Here is a 23,362-nt window from a genome sequence, read left to right as displayed (position 1 = left end):
AACGTTATTATATAAAAGTTAATGATTCATATTGAATGAATATCTATCTATTTATTGAAACAAAAAAATCTAATAATTTCTGCTGGCACAGTTGGCAATACCTAATGTATTAGGCAAAGTGATGTAATGGTGATTGGATCGGAGAGAATTTCATTCGGTCAACGGTGCGGAGTTAATAATTCGGTTTAAGTAGGATTGAAGCTAGTTTTTGTGCAATAGGAAAATAATTCACTTTTTAAAAAAAATCTGTGAGTATCGTAATCCAAATATTCAAAAGTAGTTAGTCAATAATTTAAGCCAATAATTGTTCATTGCTTTTGTTTCGCTAAATGGTAATATGTTAAATGAGGCAAATGTTCCTTAAGTTTCAGTAAGCCTTTCTTCTCGCTGTCATAAATTTAATTTTGGTTTTATTGCATTTGTTTGGAACAAAATAAATTAATAAACCAATTTTTATTTAACTTATGACAGATATGTGTTTTCTCGTCTAATTTTGTTTTTTGTTTTGGGTGGTATCTTCTAATAATATAATTGTTCTTTATTTCGTAATAATGTTTAATTGTAACAATTTGAAGACATTATACTTTGGAAAAATTAATCATTAAACTCGTTACAAGTGCTTGAATAAATAAAAATCATAGTTTCAATTTGATTATAGACATTGATTGAGGATGGCTACTTGGCAAGAGGGGCCTGGATATCCTGGACAACAAGGTTTTTGGAATAGTTTATATTTTTATTCCGCGCTGTTTTTTTTTTAATTTTTGTTGTTGCATGATTAGATCTTTTTAATAAACTGAATATTGTGTGGTTTTTACATGTTTATTTAACAATGCCTTTTTTAAGAATTTGATTAAAATAATGTTTGGTTTGGATAAGGTTTTTTTTATTTTCTTGTGCGTTTTTAACAGTGGTATTTTAAATAAAGATTTTTTTTTATTTTTTTTTAAATAAATTGTATCATTTAAATTGGTTATGCAGCCTATTTATGTGTTTCCTGCCATAAATGTATGTAAAAAAAAAATTTCACTCTGCTCTCCCCCGCAAGTTGATATATGTATCACGTTTAAACTATGCAAAAAAGCATATTTCTTAAAATGGAATAGGTCTCGAGGGGGTGGGAATGGGGATATTTTGAATTGTGAAATGCCTGGGTTATAGAAAGTTCCAGTGCACATGTGCTTCCAAAATCACTTATTTTAATATCATAGTACCAATGCATGTATTTTATTGGAATTCTGACCAATTCTAGGAAGAAATAATTTTATTGATTCAAGTTTAAATCTCTTATCTTATATTGTTTATGTACTTCTCATAACTTATTTGCCTAAAATTGTTAGCTGCCTGTGCATTTTGTACTTTAGTAAGCTGCTATTTGCACACTTATTTCGAATTTATTGGAAAATGTCAGGTAGAGTTGTAGAGATTTTTAGTATAAGCACTAAAAAGTTAGGAAAGGATGATTCTTTTAAATGTCTCATAATTATAAATTTCAAATGGAAGAAAGATTATTGCCAATTTCGGTCATAATTTATTCTTATTTTTTAAAATTCGATTTAATGCTAAGCTTTCGACATAGGGACTAGTTCGAAAACTTGGCATTAAACAATTTTTACTGAAATTGGCAATATTCTTCCCCTTGGATTAATGAATCATGCACCAAAAAAGATGGACAATACTCTGCAATTATAATCATCTGCTGTTATTCTTAATTTAACAAATAAAAAAAAATATTCATTAGCGAATTAATATATTGAAAAGAATTATATATCTGATTTGGAAGTATTTTAATGTTATTTTATGTAATTAATTTTTTTCTGCAGGACCACCGCCACCGGGGTTTATACCACCACAATCAGGTTATCCTCAAGGGGGTTATCCACCACCACAAGGAGCCTATCCAGGTGCAGGACAAGGATTTTATCCAGGAGGTCCCCCAGCAGGCGGCTTCGGATATCCAGGTGACCCAACTGCATATAATCAAGCAGGCGTTTACGGAAGTGGTGCAACAGCAGGCATGCAGCCCGGTTATAACAATTTTGGAGATGATTCAATGAGCGGCGGAAACAAGTTCGATTTTACTGATAAGACGATTCGAAATGGGTTTATAAGGTTAGTTATTTTCGTAGTTTTTTTTTTAAATATGTTAATGCAGTATTAAAGAGCTAGTAATATCGTTTAGTTACTTTAGATATTTCTGATTCTATAAGTGAGACAGTACAACTTCTAAATGTTTCTTTCTACATTGAAAAGCTTACCCTATTTATACAGAAGATTTCTCATACTGTCATTGAATATTTAAATCTTTAATATATTCTGTCATTTCCTTTTTTTTTTATTGGCATTCAGTAATCTTCACTCAAAATCAACATTTTCAAGTTCATAGTGTAAAAATAAGGAATTAACAAATAAAAAGCGGAACATCAGAATTTTGAAATATAAGTTATCATTTTCTTTGAATTTTTATCTTTGCTTTTATAATCCTGGTATATATAATGCCGCTATATTGACAAATTTTAAGTTTGTTTCTTCTTGGGGGTATTAAAGATCAATGTAGCAAAATTCGTGTAGTTTTATGTATCTCTAAGGGTACGTTCACAACGGAGCTGTGAGCATAGATGATAGCGGAGATGATGGCAGTGATGCATCAGCGCTTATAGAATAACCTAGTACATTTTTATGTGAGCGTGCACAACGAAGCTTCGACTAGTGACTCATACTCGCTGCTATAAATGAGCATAGATGATAGAATTGAATTTTTCATTTTTCTGCTAGCTGAACTCCAGTATCGGAGCTTCAAAATGGACGTCGAAAAATTATTTAGTGCTGTCTTTACTCATTATTTTTGGTTATTATTTTATTAATTACTTTTAAACAATATTTTGTTTTTTAAACCGTGCTTACATTTATTTTCATGTGTATTTATTTTTTTATTTTTTTTTTTTCAATAAAATCATTACCTAAGAGTAATCACTAGTTTTTCTTCTATGGTTATAGGATTTCCATGACAATTTTTCCAAAGTTTTCTTAATTTTGACCTTATTTTTTCTAAAATATAGTCGAATGTGGGTGGACCCATCCTCACATATTCAAAAAAACGATCCGGATAATTTCTAAGTTCCTTATATAAATAGTGAAATTCGCCCAAAGTACTTCGTTTTTTATTTATGGTATGTACATGATATTTTCTAAAGCGTTTTTTCTTTAAAATATACCTTTTTGTTGCTGCTGAACATAAAAACTCTTCTTCACTTCTCGGACATGTTGCATGTATCACAGCTCTGTTGCGCACACTAATCAGCGATTACATTTTACTCTATCAGTTATCATCTCTGCTATCATCTATACTCACAGCTCCGTTGTAAACGTACCCTAACGTACAAAATAGTTACGTGGTGCTACTGTTGGAACACTGTAGAAGTTACCACTACATTCTGGTCTTAGTACATTATCAATGATAGTCCAATTCTATAGAGCGTCAAAGAATCAGAACAGAAGACCCAAATGAAGAAATAAAGTCAGGAATTTCAGTCGTTTTGTAGTTACTTTGTTTGTTTCAAACATCTACACTTTTCAGTCTAAATTTAGTTTAATGTTAATTGATCGTAGGTAGTCTCAACTTTCCATTCAACTCCGAACAGCACAACTTAAGTTTGCTTATGTGGACAGAGCGAATTCGAAGAAGTGTCCTTTTTCCTCATTTTAAGTTTATTTAGTTTATGGTTTTATATTAGCTTTAAAAAATACTGTTTTTTTATTTTAGTTATTTATTTTTTTTTTTTTTTTTTGAATGGCTGGAAAAGAATAACATATTGACTTAAAGTTACCTCTAACCGTAAATACTTACCAATATAAAATTAGCCCTATCTTTTCAAACCAGATCTTCATTTATGCGGAAATATCTCTACACCTTTTTTTCATCATCCTAGCATAGCAATGGAGCTTAAGGCGTGATACTCATTTTTTACTTGGTTTTACTTCGAGAGAAAAGAATTGAGATACTGTCAATTTTCGATTTCCTAATTTAACCATAAATATCCACTTGAACTCTCCTTTGTATAAGTTTATTGAAGATGGCCTATGTGAGAATGTGAACCAAATATTTAAAAATTAAAAGTCGCAGGAAGCTAAAACTTGATTAGGACCTTCCAGGGAATACTAACATTCTTGCCGCAGTTTCCGTGCCCAAAGTTTCTTGAAACTGATAATTTTTCCCAAAAAAAAGTTCTCTTCAATATTATACTTGAGGAATTATTTTCGAATTTTCAAAAAGATGCAAAAATCTTTTCGGTAAAGTAGCACTATTGGTTGGCCGATTTTGTCTAAAAGCTACATGTAGGACCGATAGACGCACGCACTGAAACCAGATTTCAAATTTGAACAGTCCGCGATTTTTCGATTGAGTTTATAACTGTGCACCACTCTACAGACAAACCCGCATGCAGACTAATTTTTAAAAATCAGTTTTTTTTACGGATGGGACTCATAAAGGATGTACCGGTGAAAACTCAAAATGAAAATTTGATCGCGGTAAACTTCCCTCATTACATTATTCCTATTGATAAAATTTTGCAAAATAGAACTTCCATTCTCATTTTGCATTTTCCTACCTGCTTACAATTTCTGAGATTGTCGAGTATGTTACCTTAGGGTGACTATTCCTCCAGGATTTTCCGGGACATTCTCGGGTTAAAGCCCCGAGTCCCGTTTTCAATATATGTCCTGGAAAATTCCTTCCAATAGATACTGAAGGAATAATTGTTAAAATTTATAGCCACTTTTTTATTAACATTGAGTCGAGAGCCTGAAACAATTTTGTGTTGAAGCTGAAGTAGAATACAAACGATTATTAGGTGTATCGAGAACAAGATGGTGCAGTGGAAAGAATTTTACAATTATTCAAACCATTTTATTTCTTTTTACCAAAAATAATAGAATTTGTTTTCGTAAATGAATAATCAGAACTGTTCTTAATTCACAACCTGTCATCAGTGTTCCACAATTCTCTTTAAAAAAATTGAAGGAGAAAAGACCACAATTGTCTACATTTCTGAAGAAATAGATGATTTAATATTTAAATATAAAGAACAAATTTCTTCCACTTTTAATCCGCCGACATTAAATAGTATGTCAACATTGTCTCTTATCTAGAATTATGAACAATTTGAGGAAGTTAAAAAATTTAAATAGGTTAATTTAAAGCAGCCAATTGAGTGGAAAGATATTGAATCAACAATGATTATGATGAAAAAGTATTTAAATGACAACGAAATAGAATTTGAAAACAACTTATTTAATAAATTTCATCTTTAAACCGTTGTTATATTAGAGAAAATTCAAAAATGGAATTCAAACTCTTTGAATCACTGATTTGAAATGGGTTGAAACTTTCAATCATTTCTCTATAAATCACGTTCACTTCCAAGATTTAAAAATGAAGGTAGAATTTTCTTTTTGTTTACTTGGAACAAACGCCGCCACAGAACTTGTTTTCTCCATTATTAATACAATAATATTTTTTGGACATCACGACTGCATGTAGACACAGTGAAAGCAATAACAAAGTACAATTTTGAGTGCAATACTTGTGAAGATATTTAAAAAAAAAAGTAGAACATTGTGATGAGTTTCTAATACAAATGACTCCCTAAGTAAATATTAGTTTTGTTTTGTTTATTTTTCCTATAGTTTTTACTTATTATTTTATATTCATATTTTTTTTTTTTATTCCTATTAATATTTATCATTGTTTACTATTTAAATAAATAATATTAAATAAAATGAATATTTTTTTAAAAAAATTCTGTTTTAAAATAACACTTGAAGGATTTTTTTTTTTTTTAATTTACACGCGCACGTTTTTATGTGTGCTTCGCACGCAATGAACGCTTTCTGTCTCCAATGATAAATGTTTAAGTTATGTCAGTTTAAGGCACTGTTCTTATGTACTGGCAGAATGCAAATGGGAAGAAAGTAATTTAACCGGCAATTCGATTTCGCAGGATAGAATCCTGCTTTTTAATAATTTTTATCTGAACATTTTACCTGACAATTTAATTTTTGGAACTTACAGTTACACCAAATTCTTTTACATATGAATTCCAAGAAAGGATCTTTTTATTAAAGGCTAAAAAAGATAAAGGCCTTATTTTTCTTGTCACTAAGTCATTTCCTTGAAAACTTATTACTCACTGAGCTTTAAGCAACAAAAAATTTTGTGATCTTATTCTTTTAAACTCTTTTTATTTATTTATTTTACAGGAAAGTGTACGGCATCTTATTTGTTCAACTAACAGTTACGTTTGCTTTTATTACGCTCTTTACATTCCATGATGGTACTAAGCAGTACGTCAGACAGAACCCAGCTTTATGGTAAGTAAAGATTTTTCTATATTTTTCCTCTCTAAATTCTGAAATGTTACTTGATCAGATAAACGAAGTAGATTTCACTAATACGAATTTAAAGAATTTCGGATTTGTGCCATCAGTTGAACTTCCTGGATTGTTAGCTCTGTAAGGAGCAAACGCAAAAAACAAAATCAAAACTTTTAAACCTAAATTTTCTCCAATTTTCCGATCCTCTGAAAGGTGGTTTCTGAATTTGAACTCCGACTGGTATAGTTAGATCACTTTAATTTAAAGCCAAATCAAATGTTAATTTTTGTGTTTTAACAGTTAAAAAAGTTTCCAACTTTTTAGGTACTTCCTAAAATTGATAGTGAACTTCGTTAGAATTAGAAAAAAAAAATTTTTTTGCTGGTAAGAAATTGGAATGAAGTGGAAACCAAACTTTAATGAAGTCAAATTATTTCAAACAAATTGTCTTATTTCAGAAATAAACCGTAGGTTATTATTTATTCTGTGTCAGGTTATTATATTTAAAAAATATCTAAATATTTCCTCAAATAATGCCCTTCCAGGTGGGTGTCGCTGGTTGTCATGCTGGTTTGTTTGATTACAATGGCTTGCTGTGGAGATGTCCGAAGAAAAGCACCAATGAATTTTATCTTTTTGGGGTTATTTACTCTTGCTGAAAGTTTTCTTTTGGGATGTGCTGTAGCTACATTTAGAGCGGAAGAGGTAATTTGTCATTCAATGTATCAATTTTTATTAATTCGATGAAGTTATTTTTATTTGTATGCTTTATAAATAATGCATGTCACTTTAGTAAAATAACCTTAAAGTATTCCGATCAGAAAACAAATCTTTAAAGTGGCCCAATCGGATTTGGAGATGTATCTAATTTTTCAATTAGTACTTTCCTTTCCTTCTTGTTTCTTCCTGTTGACAAATACTTCTTATGAATTATATAATGAGTAAAACTTCTCTTTAATAGTAATTACATGACCAATAAGTACTACATATTTAGAGTGATGAAAATTTGGTTCATTCGACTTTTTCAGGTTATGCTTGCAGTTGGTATCTGCACAGTGGTTACACTTGGTTTGACTCTGTTCGCATTCCAAACTAAAATTGATTTCACTATGATGGGAGGAGTACTCTTTGCTGCAACCCTTATACTTTTGATATTCGGTATCGTCTTGATGTTTTGGAATGGAAAAATTGCCACATTAATCTATGCCTCTTTTGGGGCGTTAATATTTTCTGTATATATAATATATGATACTCAAATAATGCTTGGTGGGAACCATAAATATTCCATCTCACCGGAGGAGTACATATTTGCAGCATTGAATCTCTACTTAGATATTGTCAACTTATTTTTGTATATTCTCACAATTGTTGCAACCGCATCGCGTGATTAATACAGAATTTCATTCCTCTTCAATATTTTTTTCTCAAATATTTTGTTAATAAATGCATAATAGATATTTGAATATTGTGCTAAATGTATATTTGTTTTTTGTCAGAGGCAGGATGAATTTTATTTTTTAAATCAAAATGTTAATGAAGAGTTAGTATTGGTCTTAACTCTTAGTGATGTTTATTTTAGAAGCAAAACGTATTTAGTCATTAATTTTTATGAAAAGCATTAAGAAATGGCTGTAAATATTCTCAGTTCATTTAAAAAGTCTCAAAAAAAAAAAAATTGTTTTTCTAACGAATTTAACATTTCTTTTATTAATGTGACGAAGATAAGATTTGTTTTTAGGAGGGGATACCTTCCTTAAACTAAAGTAATGGTTAATAATTCCTAGTTTATTTTTATTTGACTTACTTTATTTATCTTTGATTAGTTATGGGTGTAGGTTTTTCTTTCAAGCTAAATAATCCGCCTCATAAGCCCAAAATGTTGTGTGGGCTACACCAGCTGTAATACGGCTCTAGAGCCGTTAAAAAAAAGTCTGAGTGCCTCTGTACCTTCATATTACTACACAGATTTATTTTTGAACTAATTGGAATATTTATAGAAATATTATTTTGACCCAATAATATTCTTTCTCAAAAATCTTTCTCTGTTTAATAAGAAATTTGTTTCTATTCCTAATCATAGTTATTCGTTCAGATGCAGTCAAATGAATCTGAATTTTCTTGGTATTGTAATGCAGTCTCTTTAGCTTAATTTGTTACCATTCTTATGCTGTATTATTTGCTTTAAAAATATTTTAAACTTGTACCTTTCTATATTGTTAGTAAATAAATGAAACTATTGGTACATTGTATTACACGTTTTAGATATACTTATAGATATGTGTTTTAATTTATTTAATATTTTGATTGCTAATGCCAAGAAGAGTAAACTGAGAGATCTCAGTTTAAAAAATTAAAAAAGAATTAAGGGTCATTCCATGTCAAATCAACACAAAAATAGACCATTTTTGACCTCACCATCTCGGATTTTCTTGAAATTTGGCACATGTGTACTATTGGTATAGACTTGGAAAAATATGAAATTTTACTGTGATAAGTCAACTGGTTTATGAGCTTCAGGGCTGTAAAGTTGCCAAAAATGGGCTGAAAAACAGGGAACCCTGTGTTTTTGAATTACTGTAGAAGCTTTCCTAATTGAGCTACAGACTTGGGATTAGTGTCATTTTATAGCATATATAATGCCCTTTCCTGTGATGTGCGACACCATATGGGTTAGGATAAATAAAGTTTGTTAAATTTAAATTTACAATTTAAATTTTAAATTTTTTAAAAAGTACATATTTTAAAATTTTAAAATTAATTCTATAAATAGCTAGTAGTGTTATGAATCACTGGGCAAAATATTAATTTGGGACGACAATGGCTTCATTGTTAAAAAAATTTAAGACTAAAGCTCCTTTTCATGGAAAATATATTTTAATAAAATTAAAGTAATAAATAAATTGAAAATAGTATCAATGAATCATAATTCATAATTATTAAGATTTAAAATATTGATTTTGAACTCATTTTTAGAATTAATAATTATGATTACAGTAATTATTCATATTAATTATAATATATTATTTTAATGAAATTATGCAGTTAATCAAATTATACAAAAATAATTCAATTCAATATCTTTGTTCAAGAACAGTCTTCTTAGGCTGAGATAACAGCCTCTTTAAGTTTGTTTAAGTCGGCAAAGGGCCTTGTGATGGCGTAGGGGGTTCGGTAAAGAGACTGGCAGCTCGTGCCAGTTTGCAACGACCCTATGGAAATCAAATCCAAACTTCACTACAACTTTTTGAAAGGGCAGTAGAAAACATCACCAACATAGACTTTGCATATTCAACCCAGGAAGAATATGTTGAATCTGAGTGTTTTTAAAAAAATCGGTTTGCTCAAGCATTGGCTATTAAAGGAACACAGCAATACCATGCTTTCATTCCCAGAAGTAAATCCAAAATATTGGTTAAAAACTTTTCTATGAACTCAGAAGCTTGCGAAATGGAAGTTTCAAAATTCCCTGATAATCTAAAATTAGCCGCCATATCAGGTTGTATATCAGTGTAGTCTATAAAGAAACTGGTGGCTTGGGTTGGATATGTTTTAGAGAAAAATGAAGAACTTGATGAAGTAAAAGAAACTTTTCTTCATCCAGCTGGACCCTCTAAATCATCTCGCATCCAAGAAATGCCGATATTCTTTGGGTCTCAGTAGTGGATGTTTTGATAAAAATTGATCCTGTGACTCTGACTGGAAGAACTTACATATGTCCTACTAGAAAGTGATGCATGACAAACAAATGACGCCTTTTCAAGCTTAAAATATTAAAGAGATCCTATTACTTAACAGTATGTTTTACTTTGGACTTATTCGTGGAATTATTATTAGCATTATTGTATTAACATGAATTCAGAGTTGAATTAATCGGATTGGAGCTTTAGTCTTAAATTTTTTTAACAATGAAACAATTGTCGTCCCAAATTAATATTTTGGCCAGTGATTCATAACACTACTAGCTATTCATAGAATTAATTTTAAAATATGTACTTTTTAAAAATTTTAAATTTAAATTTAACCAACTTTATTTATCCTAACCCATATGGTGTCGCGTATCACAGGAAAGGGCATTATATATGCTATAAAATGACACCAATCCCAAGTCTGTAGCTCAATTAGGAAAGGTGAGGTTCAGACCCACCCCGTGTTGATTTGACATGGAATGACCCTTAAGTTAAAAAAAGTCGGATTTGAGGTACGAAGTATTTTGCTTTCGTTGTATAAACATTACTTTCATTACATTTAAATCTTTGTTGTAAGTGATGTTAACATAATTTAATAAACATAGCCGTTAATGTTCTTAATTTATTATATTTTGTTTTACTCATAAGTTACATATTACAATTTTCTCTGACATTTTGTTCACAAATAACTTATGAAAAACTTTCTTTTTTTTTTTGATTTGTTTTATATTGTAATTTACTCTTCTTATTCACAACTATATTTCTAATATGTCTATCTACTTATTATCATAAATAGTATATTATAAATCCATTTAAAAGATTATATAATAACGTATTTTGCTTTTATTTTCGACCGTATTGTGGATGAAAAGTTCGGTAATGAATTTATACAGTAAATAAGTTTTTAAAAAAATGCACAGTACTTTGTTCTTATACAATATTATGTTTCAATTATGTGATTTTTCGGGAGTAGGTTTTTAAAACATGAATTTGAAAATAGAAGATAGATTTCTGTAAATTTGTATAAATTTCCACTGTTTTCTGTGTGCATCTGTTTTGTTAACAAAATTTGTTAAAAATGTTAAAATCCATCATTTTTTTCGGCAGCACAGTGTCACATAACATGATTATCTCTCAAGAAAAGAAAAAAAATATTTATACCTAGAAATTAACAAGGTTGTTATTAGCTTGGTTTTGCTGGATGTTGTGATAGATAAAACTTATTAAAAGACTTTTATTTTTGATATATATTATATAAGTTAATAATTTCTCCAGCGTGTAAAATGAGACCGCTACCTCCAAGGCGCTATTGCCTAAGGAAGTCGGTGCGATCTTAGATTCTTGATCCCTAATTCATACTACAGAGCTCAGGTTTGCTCATTAAAATATCCGTATATTGCTTCAAATTCAAGAATATTCTTGAGAATAACGATAAAAAAAAAAAGAAGAGTCACACGCAGTGCTCACTCGAAATAATTATTTGTTATAACAATAAGGAAGGGATTAGCTCATCGCTAGCGGGCTGGATCGCTAGGACGGGATTGCGGTTGAAAGGCTGTGCTGTCCTTGGATTTTCTCTTCCTTGAGCCTCTAAAGTGAATGTCCGGCAATTATAATTATTTTCACTGATGTTTACTGTCGCATTGTCCGTCTATATTTCAAAATGAATTAAATTATACACTTTTATAGTATATTTTATTTTTACCCTTTTTATTCAGAAATCAGCCAAAATTTCAAGGTAAATCTTTCTCTCTTCAAATAAACTAAGTGTGATCAATTCCATGGCTTTTCATAAGTTTTCGCTAGCTTCTAAAACATTTCTTGACAATACTGGATTGTCAAAATTTTCACTCTTCCACAGATCAATCTAATCATGTTCTAAGTATTTTTTTAAGTGTTTTACGACTGAAGGCAGTGGGAACTTTTGAACTGTCCGTTAAAAAAAATCAAGAATTGTAAATATGACTGCGTTTATTAGATTACAAAACAAAAATACAAAATAATTTTTTTGACAATCTGACACTTTAAGCTAAAGCAACTCCCACAATACAAATTAACAATATCAATATAACAATCCAGTAACCTGAAATAATAAATATTTTTCAATTAAAATAAAATTACTTACTCAATGTATAATATAAATTTAAAAATGAGGAATTATGTGTTCATCTCAGGAAACAGTATTAATAAACCACTCCTAAAACAAATTCTAGAAAGAAAATAAAAATCTTTGAATGAATGCAACTGAAAAACAAATTGCATATTTTTCTTCATGTGGACTTTGACAAAATGTTTTTGTTGGCCATAATTTCCTTTAGTGAATTCTTTTACATATGGCTGTTTTTTCGAAAATAAAATTTACCAAACATAAATCATGCTTGAACTTAACGGGTAAAAACCTGCAATATCAATTATGCTATGCAAATACACGCATTGAGATCGACTTGCAATAAGTGAAAGAATTGAGAAACAAATATCTTACTAATTAAATAAATTTAATATTTGACCACCTCATAATTGTCATTAATATATAATCCATGTTTATATGAACGAATAAAAAAAGAATAACAATGATTTCTGTTTTGAATTTTAACTGCAAAAAGTTTTTGTAGCGGGTCCAATCTAATAACACAGATATTCACATAATTTTATAAACGGCCTGCAGGCTTATTTCCAAAATGGCCCACAACTATCTTCCTTTTCGAGAGAATCTATTCAATCTACGACTATTGGTCTTGACTGATGTTCAATCTTGCATCAGTTTATTTCCCTTCCAATTAATCTATTTCCGAACATTCTTTGTGGGAGAGATTATAATGCGAAGCATTTCCACTGGAGCAGTCGAACATTCAATCCACAAGGATGAATACTTTTGGATGTTCTTCCACTAAAACAATACGTTTTATCACCAGAAAGACCTACTTACTGGCCAACTTCACTCGACGCTTACTGACAACCTCAGGGCATTGCCCAATTCTTATAGTAAAAACAGTAAGGAAAGTGCAGTTCCCAAAGCTATTCCTTCACTTGCTACTCTGATCACAGGACTCGTAAGAATCCCTTCCTAACTATCTTAGCAAGTAAATTGAATGTTTTTCTCTTTAAAAACACCTGACGAAATGACAATAAAGTACAGACACTTCTCAAATTCAAACTTCACTTCGAAATCCACGAAGAGCACTACGCAACATAATCGAAAACACAAAGTACCTATTATCATAAACATGCCCATACGAAAAAAACGAAGAGCACGCTCTTGTGTGACAATACACTCGCTAAATGACAAACCGGCGAGGCAATCAAACGTTAGCTACAAAAACACAGATCCATGAAGTATGAAAATAGGTCACCTCCCTGGTATCTGACCTTAAATCTCTCTAACAGCTACCAAACTACTTCTCAAATATAAATTTATTTCTTTTCCTCTTAGATGTGACGACGGATCTTGGACAATTACCGATAATGAAAAAGAGACAGATTTTAAGAACTAAGGTATTTACTCCTCACCCAGGTATACAAGACCTAATGACAATGACATTCACAGCAGTAACGTAATAGCAGACCTAGACCCTCCTCTACCTCTTTCCTTACCTTCGAAACCATTCACCCCGTCTGATATCTCTACCTTCCAGAAAATCTCCAGGGTACGACAGCAAAAATTCTTCGCTTCAAAAAAAAAAAAAAAAATAGTTCTCCTGACTTACATTTACTACTCATTTCTCAGGACAACACACTTTTCCTTAACTTAACAACAGTTTCACAATTCTTCTCATGTACATGAGAGTGAGTCTGTATAGACTCACACAATCTAGAACCATGGGTCAAAAAGTGGAGAATCAAATGCAAAACGCAAAAAGTGCCAATAGATAATTTAATTCTCAATTTAATACTACATACAATAATATATATATACTTAATTCTCCTACTTAGTTCGCTACCCTTGGATGTACATCGACAAATGATTAATGTGGAACCCGCACACTCTCCCCAAGAGAAGTTGCCGAACGAGTTTTGTCGTATAGTTCCAAATTTCAAGCTTTTCTTCGGGCTTATCCGTTCCACTATTAAACAAGTTGTTAGCGAGCAGGTACAGAAGTTCGTTGCAGACGTTTGGAATCGGCAAGGTGATAACTGCCCGTCCACACAACGTGCTCAGTGGAAATCTGTATTTCTGAAGCAGCGTAGGTGGGTCAGCAAATAATGTTTTTTGGGTCACTATTCTAAAGTTACTATCACATATCTTCAAGGCAGGTTAGAGTGAATTTGGTTTTTTCCCAAGCGTATGGCTCTTGCTTTATTCCTAGACTTTTCTAAGAGCTCATCTAGATCATGCTCGTTAATAGTTTTTAGCATTCGAAATCAAGGCTTCGTAAAACTGTCAATATGAACTATGCATCTTCTCCTCACACCAATTCGTAACAAAGTTCAAACTAAAGAGATTACAACATATTATTTCGAGTAAAACAAGATTTTGCAAACCAAACACACATTTTATGGCAAAGAAAATCTATTTCTTTCTTGTTCCTAGAGAAAACGTACTTGGCTAAGCATAAAATCAAGGCCAAGTACCCAAAAATGCAAACCATCCGGAAAAATTTAAGGCCAAAGAAAGTAAATTGATGGAACATGAATCACCTAGTTTCACAAATATTCTGCGATATTTAAGAATTTCTGATTGTTTAATGAATCAGGACTTGGCAGCAATTACGTAAAACTCTAACTTTTTTTCAAAATTAACGTTACGTACCACATGTATTATCTCTGTTGGAAATCAACCTCACTCTGCTAGTTTCTTGGTTGATATTGACATTCGTTGAATCCATTCTAGTTCCAATGTCATCAAGGATTTCTTTAAAAAAATTATTAATATTACTAAAAATATTTTTATTGATGTTAAGTAGTAAGTTAGTTTAGTAATGACATATATTACTTACCATTATGTAAATCAATCTCAGTATTAATAGCAAGCGCCATATTTTTCTGTTTTGAAATTATATCAGAAAAATTTTCCAATCCTCGCTCTTGATCTATCATAAAATCATAATTTTAAAACAGTTTACCAGGTCTTAAATTTTGTACGAAATAAACATTACCAGCTAGCAATTGCCTCTGTTGCTCCTGAAGATTACTAACAGAAACGTTTTCCTCATCTCCAAGCAAAGGAACATCAGAATCATCCTGATCAAACCAGTTACCACTACTTCCTTCAGGGGCTGCAATTCCACTAGGCGAGATAGTTACTAATAAAACAATGTACAGGACACACAGTGGAACTTTTAAGCCAAGCCTAGAAACAATCTGTATCAACGAACCTCGTTCTGTGCATATTTTCAAGCTGAACGTATTTACTTTGAAGACCCTCTAATAATCTCTCTCTCCTTTCTTCCTCTTCTGAAGTTCTTGAAAGAGTGGTTAAAGAAATACCCTCTCAATTATAGTGTTTTAAAAAGAGCACTTAACAAAATGTCAAATAAAGAAAACGAACCTTTAAAGGATACAGAGAATTTAAACTCGTAAGAACTGATGAAAGCTCATTTATTTCAGTATTAAACTGTTTCAGCTTTATTCTCACTGCTGCACTTAATTCAGAAAATTTTATGGATGTTTTTGGGAGTGCATTTCTTTGATTGAGTTCCTTGACAATTTCGCGGCATAATTTCTCACAAGATTCGTGACGAATCAACCTAAATAATAACAATGACGAATCATTAATCGTAAAGTAGTAACGTACATAATTTACTTTAATAATCCATTAGTAAAAGGCGAAAGATTTATTTGTTATGAAGGGAGACCAGAGAAAATTAAAAATTAGTAACTCACTCACCATGGATCTGAACCAGTATCAATGATTAGGGCCATTTGAGACTTAAATTGACTACTTTTTTAGCTTTACGACTACAGTTCTACTACATTACACAGAAAAATACACAGTATCTCACAACCACAAGATAAGAGGGACGTTCTAATGTTTCCGATACGAAAAGTATCGATACTTTTCTTTCTAATACTCGATACATTTTTTTCATACAATACTGGATAACGATTATTTGAGCAGGAATTTGTTTCCTTTCCCTCAACATACAAAATTGCATAAAAGTGCCTTAACTATGCGCTAACGGGAAAGATAGTATTTTGCAGCTTTACCTATGATTGATTTAAGCTTGTCCAGCCAAGATGTAGTAGCATCTCTATTATCTTCTTATCAAGAAAACTCTTCTCTGTGTAATGCCTTTTTTCGATGAACTTCCATACTAGAAAAACTGCTTCAACAATGTTTTATAGATATCAATTAAAGTTCTCTTGGTAAATCAAGGGCTGTAAAATAAATTCTCAGTAAATATTTAGCCACCAAGACCAAAGAGAATAAACTGTTTTCTTATTCAAGTAAAACAGCCAAAAATGCTAAAACTTTTGTCACACCCTTTTAAATATTTGCAATCTCCTATCATCCGAAGAATAACTGATTATCTTCCAAAGTTTTATCATTTTTTCTTTTATTTCAGTTATTTCCACATGATAAACTTTCGGTTGTAAAGTTTCAACGTATTTTCATATGCGATTAACAAGAAGTTTTAAAGTCACCATCCGATTAGAAATAGTCCAACCTTTCTATTAAGCCGTAATTTTGAATACCCTTGGTATCTCCAATGAATGGCATTGTGATCCGTTTCTTATCGCACATAATTTGTGGTGTAAAAACCAGAATCTCAAAAACACAAGTCGCAGAAAAAGATCAAATTTGATATTCCATTTACTGTCGCGTTCGATATTTATGTTTGTTCCGAAACGCGTACTGATGTAACTACAATTTTCCGTGATCCGCTCGAAAATGGTTCTTTCTTATTTTTCTGCAAACTTTCTTCAAAATATCCCTGCCTCTCATTTTGATTTGAAGGTTTTCCTGAAAAATAAATGTTTTGGAGAGAGTTCTTACGAATCCATTTTAAGCACTGTTCAAATATGCTTTTTCAATATAATGTAGCGTTTCATCACGTATATCTTAGAGAACGGCGTTAAAAATCTTTGCCAATTTTAAAGAAAGTGGAATGCTGAAAGTTGCTAAAATATTTACTAACGATGTTGGAGGTGGGCTACTGAATGTATTTAATTTAATTGAAAAATTTCCTTGATCTGAGTTATCAACTTGTTATCAATTACTTCCCTTGTTCGTCATGTTTATTTTGAGTATTTTTTTGAAATGAGTATCAAGAATGAGTGGATTACTCCAGTTTAGAACTTTTACTCAATATTAGAACGTATGCTGCAGGTTCACGAATAGAGAGTCTAACTTTCATTGTGTTCCAGTTTCTCCTTAGTTTGAAAACATCAACGTTAAGAAAAGAAAAAAAATATATATATATATCAAAAGAAGTATATTTATGTATATATACAAAATAAATAAAAACAAATCCGTTCAAAAAAAAAAACAGCGCTTTAAAGCTATTTAAACATTGCATATTGCATCAAAAGTCCTTTAATATCTAGTGAAGAATAATGAATTTGGTTTGGAGAAATATAGTAATAAACTATTACTATGTTGTTGAAAACTTTTCTTCTTACAAACTTTGTAAATTTATTAATAATTTGGCAACATTAAAAATAATGATAACCATGCTCTTCAAATTATCTTCTTTAAAAGGATTGCTCTGAAAATATTTTCATTAAATTAGATCTATAGCAGAGACAAGGGTTAGTCTCTGGACATGCCTATGATTTGTAAAAGGAAAATGAAGAGGTTAATGACGTCCAAATAAAGGTTGAGAGCGGCAAAAATATATTCTTCTGGAGAAATGCTGTATCTGTTTGTAAAAAAAAAAAAAAAGCTTTTACAATTTTTATTTATAAGAAATGTTAAAAAAATAATGATAATTTATGAATATATACTTATGAGAGCCTCCCATCATTAATTGCGTGTCATAGATTATGTAGAGCATAAATATACAGGCTCCTATAGATGCATAAAACATTTGCATAGTTCTTCCTTTGATGAAAATTGTAAGTATACCAAATAAAGTGAAAACTATTAAGATAATTAATAATGCTCCTCCCCACTTGGTGAAGTCAATTTTTGTTTGAAAGGCAAAAACGGTCAAGAGGAATGAAAGTGTAGCACACATTCCCATCGCAATTAACACCTGTAAAAACAGATTAATTTTATAATCCATTTCGTTAGTTCTTAAACAGATTAATTCCATTGTAATGACCTCGTATCCATCAAACTTTGACGATGCAGCTCCTAGTAGTAGACTCTCTGCACAAGTAAATACGAAAAGGAAGATGAAATTCATTGGAAAATTTCTCCTCACTTCTACACAACAAGTCATGCATAATAGGCAAACCAACGTCAGTACAGCTCCCACAATCCTACAAAGTAATATGATTTAGCAGACTAATAGACGTTATAAAAATGTGATGAATCGCGAAAGGCGAAGTATTCAGAGATAATTTGTTTTTTTAATGTAAAAAGGTACGTAGGTATATATTGATATACATATTTTCCTGGTACAAGCTAATTTCAAAGTATATCTTTGTGTTTTTTGAAAGCGAGATGTTTTGGAAAAACAATTTGTATTTCAAACATATGAAATACTAAAGTCTCCTTATTTTGGTAAGCGCTATATCCCCCTTCTAGGGCTCGTATTGTTCTGTAGATGTTCAATCTTTAGGAGAAACTTGAGAAGTAAGAGAAAGCTTAGCTCTACGTGACCTCTTTGCAAGGGCACAGCACAGTTTTTCAAGTAAATTATTTTGCTGATTCGGTATAAAAAATTATTAGTCTCTTATCCCGGTGCTCCGTCCTAATAGCCTCCTGGACCCAGGAAAAAATATTTTACTCAGCATACTCATTGAGCCTAACATATTTTGGACATTTTTGTTATGTTTACTGCGCTTTCTCCATCATAAATAAGTACGTAAAGCATTATTCTTTCATGCTAAATGCGAAAAAAAAATCTTGCCAGTGAAAACATATAAGTTTAGGAAAAATTAGTTTTGAAATCCTTAGAATCAAAATGTGACTTTTAAAATTCTTGTAGAAAAAAACGTTTTTTGAAAATGGTCTAAGTGAATGAATGTGTGTTTAAAAAATACCTCTAAAACAAAAAAATATCTTAAAGGTAAGTAACATTTTACCAATAAAATATTGCACTTTTGAGATTTTCTAAAATTAAAACGATTTTTTGAGATTAACTTGAAAACGGCTCTATTTTTTCGTTTAATTCTAGGTATATTTATCGGTAAAGATCTAAAACTTTTATTTAAAACATTTTCCAAAGTAAATTCTATTAAGGGCATTTCTACAAGAAGAAGTGGTTTGTCTTTCCCCTAAAGTGCTGTTTCAGTATTAATTAAATTAAAGATAAGACTCTTGGAAGCAAGGCATCATAGGAGGAGTTATTAGTAGATAAAATAAAAAATCTAAACTAAGCAACACTTGTATAAAAAATAATGAATATTTTCTATATCTCTGTATTTTTTAAAATGTGCAAAATAAACGAGAAAAATAATTAGAAATAACATAAAATTATGAAATTAATAAATAATGAATAAATTCAAAGATTAGATAAGTAAAAATACAATAATTATATATATATATAAAAAAAAATAACTTTTGGATAAACAAAAAAAAAAAGAATTTAAGTATTTTCGGACATATGCCTTGGTTATTGTATACATATATAATTACAAAATTATATTTGTGCGTAAAATTCTGAATTCGAAACTAATCCCACAACCGAAAGAACATTTTCAAATTGATTGCGCTTTCCGTTCTTTTAGATTTTATCGAAAATGGTTCTTACTATGTTATTTATGCTTGCTAGGGAAGGAATTAACTATGTAGTTAACGCATTGGATTCCAACTCGGAGATCACGGTTTCAAATCGAGCTACTGGCTCTTAGATTTTCTCTTACTAGGAACTTCCGACAGCTTACTGTGCGGTGATGGACAGTGTTGTCTGAAACGAAAGAATCCTGTCCGGAGGCCGACAATGCACTGGTAAAAGCTCCAGGTGCCAATAACCTTAGATGGTGACCATCCTTAGATGTTGATGGTCGGAGGGAGAGCCAAATAACCAAAAGTTTATCACCCGGCAAGAGCAGTAGGCCTTATTAGATTGATGTAGGGCGCAGTACACTGCCCTCCTCGAAAGTTGTGGATTAAATAAATTACAGACAGGAAAGGTAAACTTTTAGAAGGTAATTCCTTCAAATTTTTTGTTTGTTTGCTAATTTTTGTTAATGTTTTTAAATTAAAAATTTAAATAAAAAATATTGATATTGCTAACTTCCTTATGGGATCATCTATCTATAATTTGTGCTTCAGAGAAGTAAAAATTTAAAAATAAAGTTTTGCGATTTTTCCCAGTTGTAAAAAACATTGACACACACCATATATAATAAAAAAACAATTTTGGGTTATGTATATGTATATTATCATATCTTAACTCCATATTAAAAAAACTTGCTTCCTCTCTCTTTAATCAAATAAATTAATTTGAAATAAATAAAGTCTTACAATATCCATGAATGATTCTGAGCATATATTTTGGTTGGCTCGTGAAATGTGAACCATACAATGACTGCAGTAGTAATGAGCAACTGACACATAAGTATGCTGTAGACTTTCCTGGAAAAATTATCAATTTAGTTAAAAAATAGTTTTAAAAAAAATAATTTTGCATTATAAAATGCATACACTTTGTAAGTACATAAAGTGTGTTTTTATATCAAAGTCAAATGTTTGTAGGCATTATGCACGGCCAAATAAAGTCTCTTTTTATATTTTCTTTTTCAAAAAGCGGTAAAGGCTTTAGGGTTTATTTACAGTTTACAATCACCTCTAGTACATCGGACAATGCTTAAGTTATTGCAAATCATTTTTGTAATAACAAAAAAAACATTTTTACACCTTGGAATAGTACAATTTATCTTGAATTTTATTTTAGTTCACGAAATTAAGATAACAGTTACACAGTATTCCTTCATAAAAATAAAAGAAACAGGCGCGTCTAAAAGAATATCAGGCTGGCATGAAGGTGTTTATTCAATAAAAAGGAGAAGTGATAAAAAGCTAAACAAGGCAGGAATTTTTTACTGACATAAAGACAAAGGAAAGGCCGAGGAGGTTCTATGTCAAATAAAAATATACATATTTCGAGTGGCGTTGGTATAGGTAAGAGAGCAAAAAGGAGAATTTCAATTTTTGTAAAAATAAATAAATAAACGGATGAGATTACTGATATTATTCTGCAATGTGGAATCAGCCATGTATTCAGAAATTTATTCTTATATCTAAAAATTGAAAAAAATAGAACCTGATGAATCCAGCTCTTATACTTTTCTCTGAAAAGTCAAAAGAATATGATGGATCTTCTGCAGAATACATATCCATGATTATGTGTATTTCGCTTAGGAATGACTAACAAATACTGCCAGAACGTGTTAATAGTTTTATCTTATCAATAACTTGAGATTTCCCTACTACTTTTTTTAATAAATTGTATGACTAACCCACCGTATTTGAAATATTTCTTTTACTTTAATTTTTGTACTTATTCTCACGAACCTAAAAATTTTTTAAATATAGTAGAATACTAAGGACTTTTCTATAGAAAAAATGAGAAAACTATAATCTGACAATAATCTTTTTAATTTATAAACATATTACTACAGTGATTTGTTGCACAATAGATTTTATGAAGATAGATCATTGGTAAAAAATAATTTGAATTTGAAATTACGCCATCATTTATTGTGGTGAGTATTCACAAACTCTAGATAAGCTGCGTGTTTAAGTTCTTTGAGTCATTAACAAATCCCGCCTTCTCTTAAATGTACGTACATGATAGGTAAGAAGGTACCTTACCTACTCTAATCATAAATTTTACGCGCATGCTAAAATAAAAATAAGATCAAATATTTGTTTTCTTATTTGGCTATTCCTCGTTTTTTTTTGTTTTTTGTTTTTTTTTTTTGACACAATTAATAAGAAATTTAAGTACAAAAAATTGAATTATATTAAGGTAAAATAGTTGCTACTCTTGCAGACGGCGCTTAATGTTCTGATATCAAATTTGATGTTGACGGGGGCAGAAGCATTTTCAAATAAATAAAAAGTAGGCATACGCGGGATTCGTACTGGGGATTTCCTACTTACAAACCCACGTTTCACAACCACTAAAATTTTGCAGTGGATATAGTTTAAAAAGATAGAGCCTAAAGGCTTCATCTCCTATTAAGAGTATCATCTTCATCTTCATTTCCTATTATGAGTGCCTATAGAGTCTAATAATTTTGTTAGAAAACTTTAACTTTAGTCACAGCGGACAACGATATACAGGGTGTTCAGCATAATGCTACCGTTACTTCGGGAGGAGTTTCTGGACATCATTTGCAACAAAAAAAATCCATATAGACTGTGGCTCGATTCGGCTCCGTTTTATAGATATTTTTAATTTTATGTTTTTTAAGGTATTACTCCTTTTTAGCAAACAGTTGCTATATTTCTCAAACTATTAAAGCTACAGCAATTTCCTTAAGCTCATTAGAAAGAAGGTTAAATTTCCTTTTAAATAAGCTAATTAAGTTAGCCAAAAACTTATTAATCGCTCTAATTCCAACGGTGGATGGAATACTTCACCGGACCGCCTGCCTGTACACCTCCACGATCATCTTAGCGTTCGGAACACGCCTATCTGGAAAACATCTAGCATACTCTCGCCTAGCTTCTCCACTATTCCCATCTACGAAACCGTAGATGTATAACAAATCGCGATATTCAATATTCGAATACGTTGGCATAATGAGAGCAAAATGACAACTAAATATCTAATGAAAATGTAGACTTTAAATTATCTTTTCTTCTTTTGTATTTATTTTTATAACCGTATTAGGATAAAACATGTCAGTTTTTAACTTGGGATTAGAGCTATAAGTAAGTTCTCGGCTTATTTATTAGCTCTTCACAACCTCCTAGTTCCAAAAGTTTATTGAGTAGTTCAAGAAAATCTGTGTTTTATACACATTATTTAGCATATTTTTTAATTAACTAAAGAATAGTACATAGTTCTAAACTCGTTAAACGAAAATCCTTTCTTTCGAAATTACTACCTAACACTCATTTAACTTCATGTAACATTTTCTTCTTTTTATTTCATTTTATTATTTATAATTTAAATTTTAGGTATATTTCTGAATATAGTTCTTAATTAATTAATTATTAAATTACACGTTTGAAAAAAATGGAACTGGATTTGTTGTTTCTTATATTCTTATGGTAGGTGAATTTCTTTCATAATGCC

At 30.7% G+C, this 23,362-nt stretch overlaps 3 protein-coding genes across 4 annotated transcripts; 1 reads left to right on the top strand and 2 right to left on the bottom strand.

Annotated features, from left to right (window-relative positions):
• The first annotated feature begins 90 nt into the window (after positions 1 to 90).
• On the top strand, positions 91 to 11,747 carry Lfg (Glutamate NMDA receptor-associated protein 1 lifeguard). 2 transcript variants are annotated; one of them, XM_074118905.1, is made up of 6 exons: positions 92 to 248; positions 659 to 714; positions 1,824 to 2,112; positions 6,262 to 6,372; positions 6,921 to 7,080; positions 7,404 to 11,747. In XM_074118905.1, the coding sequence occupies exons 2-6, from the start codon at positions 672 to 674 to the stop codon at positions 7,764 to 7,766; spliced, it is 966 nt and encodes a 321-aa protein (XP_073975006.1). In that variant the 5' UTR covers positions 92 to 248; positions 659 to 671; the 3' UTR covers positions 7,767 to 11,747. The 2 variants fall into 2 exon arrangements, with proteins under 2 accessions (XP_073975018.1, XP_073975006.1); XM_074118917.1 differs by lacking the exon at positions 659 to 714 and having other exon boundaries at positions 91 to 248.
• A 267-nt stretch (positions 11,748 to 12,014) lies between these two features.
• Positions 12,015 to 16,043, bottom strand: Syx8 (syntaxin 8). Its single transcript, XM_074118935.1, has 7 exons — positions 15,886 to 16,043; positions 15,560 to 15,745; positions 15,374 to 15,460; positions 15,155 to 15,285; positions 14,996 to 15,088; positions 14,809 to 14,910; positions 12,015 to 12,144 (listed from the first exon to the last, which is right to left on the bottom strand). The coding sequence occupies exons 1-7, from the start codon at positions 15,918 to 15,920 to the stop codon at positions 12,086 to 12,088; spliced, it is 693 nt and encodes a 230-aa protein (XP_073975036.1). The 5' UTR covers positions 15,921 to 16,043; the 3' UTR covers positions 12,015 to 12,085.
• Positions 16,044 to 17,417: 1,374 nt separating this feature from the next.
• On the bottom strand, positions 17,418 to 21,516 carry LOC141449451 (protein lifeguard 1-like). Its single transcript, XM_074118924.1, has 5 exons — positions 21,377 to 21,516; positions 20,578 to 20,688; positions 18,266 to 18,425; positions 17,946 to 18,196; positions 17,418 to 17,860 (listed from the first exon to the last, which is right to left on the bottom strand). The coding sequence occupies exons 1-5, from the start codon at positions 21,451 to 21,453 to the stop codon at positions 17,752 to 17,754; spliced, it is 708 nt and encodes a 235-aa protein (XP_073975025.1). The 5' UTR covers positions 21,454 to 21,516; the 3' UTR covers positions 17,418 to 17,751.
• Between the last annotated feature and the right edge of the window lie 1,846 nt (positions 21,517 to 23,362).

Source organism: Rhodnius prolixus, unplaced genomic scaffold, assembly GCF_049639745.1.
Source record: "Rhodnius prolixus isolate KJV_2025 unplaced genomic scaffold, Rpr scaffold_1, whole genome shotgun sequence".
NCBI lineage: Eukaryota > Metazoa > Arthropoda > Insecta > Hemiptera > Reduviidae > Rhodnius > Rhodnius prolixus.
The sequence above is the reverse complement of the archived record's forward strand: the minus strand, read 5'-3'. Positions and strand labels throughout refer to the sequence as shown.

Excerpts from the sequence above, each read along its gene's own strand:
- Lfg (XM_074118905.1), top strand. The coding sequence starts at position 672 with ATGGCTACTTGGCAAGAGGGGCCTGGATATCCTGGACAACAAG. Across the intron at positions 715-1,823 it reads TGGATATCCTGGACAACAAG|GACCACCGCCACCGGGGTTT; the intron begins GTTTTTGGAATA and ends TTTTTTCTGCAG. Across the intron at positions 7,081-7,403 it reads CTACATTTAGAGCGGAAGAG|GTTATGCTTGCAGTTGGTAT; the intron begins GTAATTTGTCAT and ends CGACTTTTTCAG.
- Syx8 (XM_074118935.1), bottom strand. The coding sequence starts at position 15,920 with ATGGCCCTAATCATTGATACTGGTTCAGATCCATG. Across the intron at positions 15,461-15,559 it reads CTTACGAGTTTAAATTCTCT|AACTTCAGAAGAGGAAGAAA; the intron begins GTATCCTTTAAA and ends CACTCTTTCAAG. Across the intron at positions 15,089-15,154 it reads ACAGAGGCAATTGCTAGCTG|ATCAAGAGCGAGGATTGGAA; the intron begins GTAATGTTTATT and ends ATTTTATGATAG.
- LOC141449451 (XM_074118924.1), bottom strand. The coding sequence starts at position 21,453 with ATGGATATGTATTCTGCAGAAGATCCATCATATTCTTTTGACTTTTCA. Across the intron at positions 20,689-21,376 it reads ATAAGAGCTGGATTCATCAG|GAAAGTCTACAGCATACTTA; the intron begins GTTCTATTTTTT and ends TAATTTTTCCAG. Across the intron at positions 18,426-20,577 it reads CAGAATCATTCATGGATATT|GATTGTGGGAGCTGTACTGA; the intron begins GTAAGACTTTAT and ends ATTACTTTGTAG.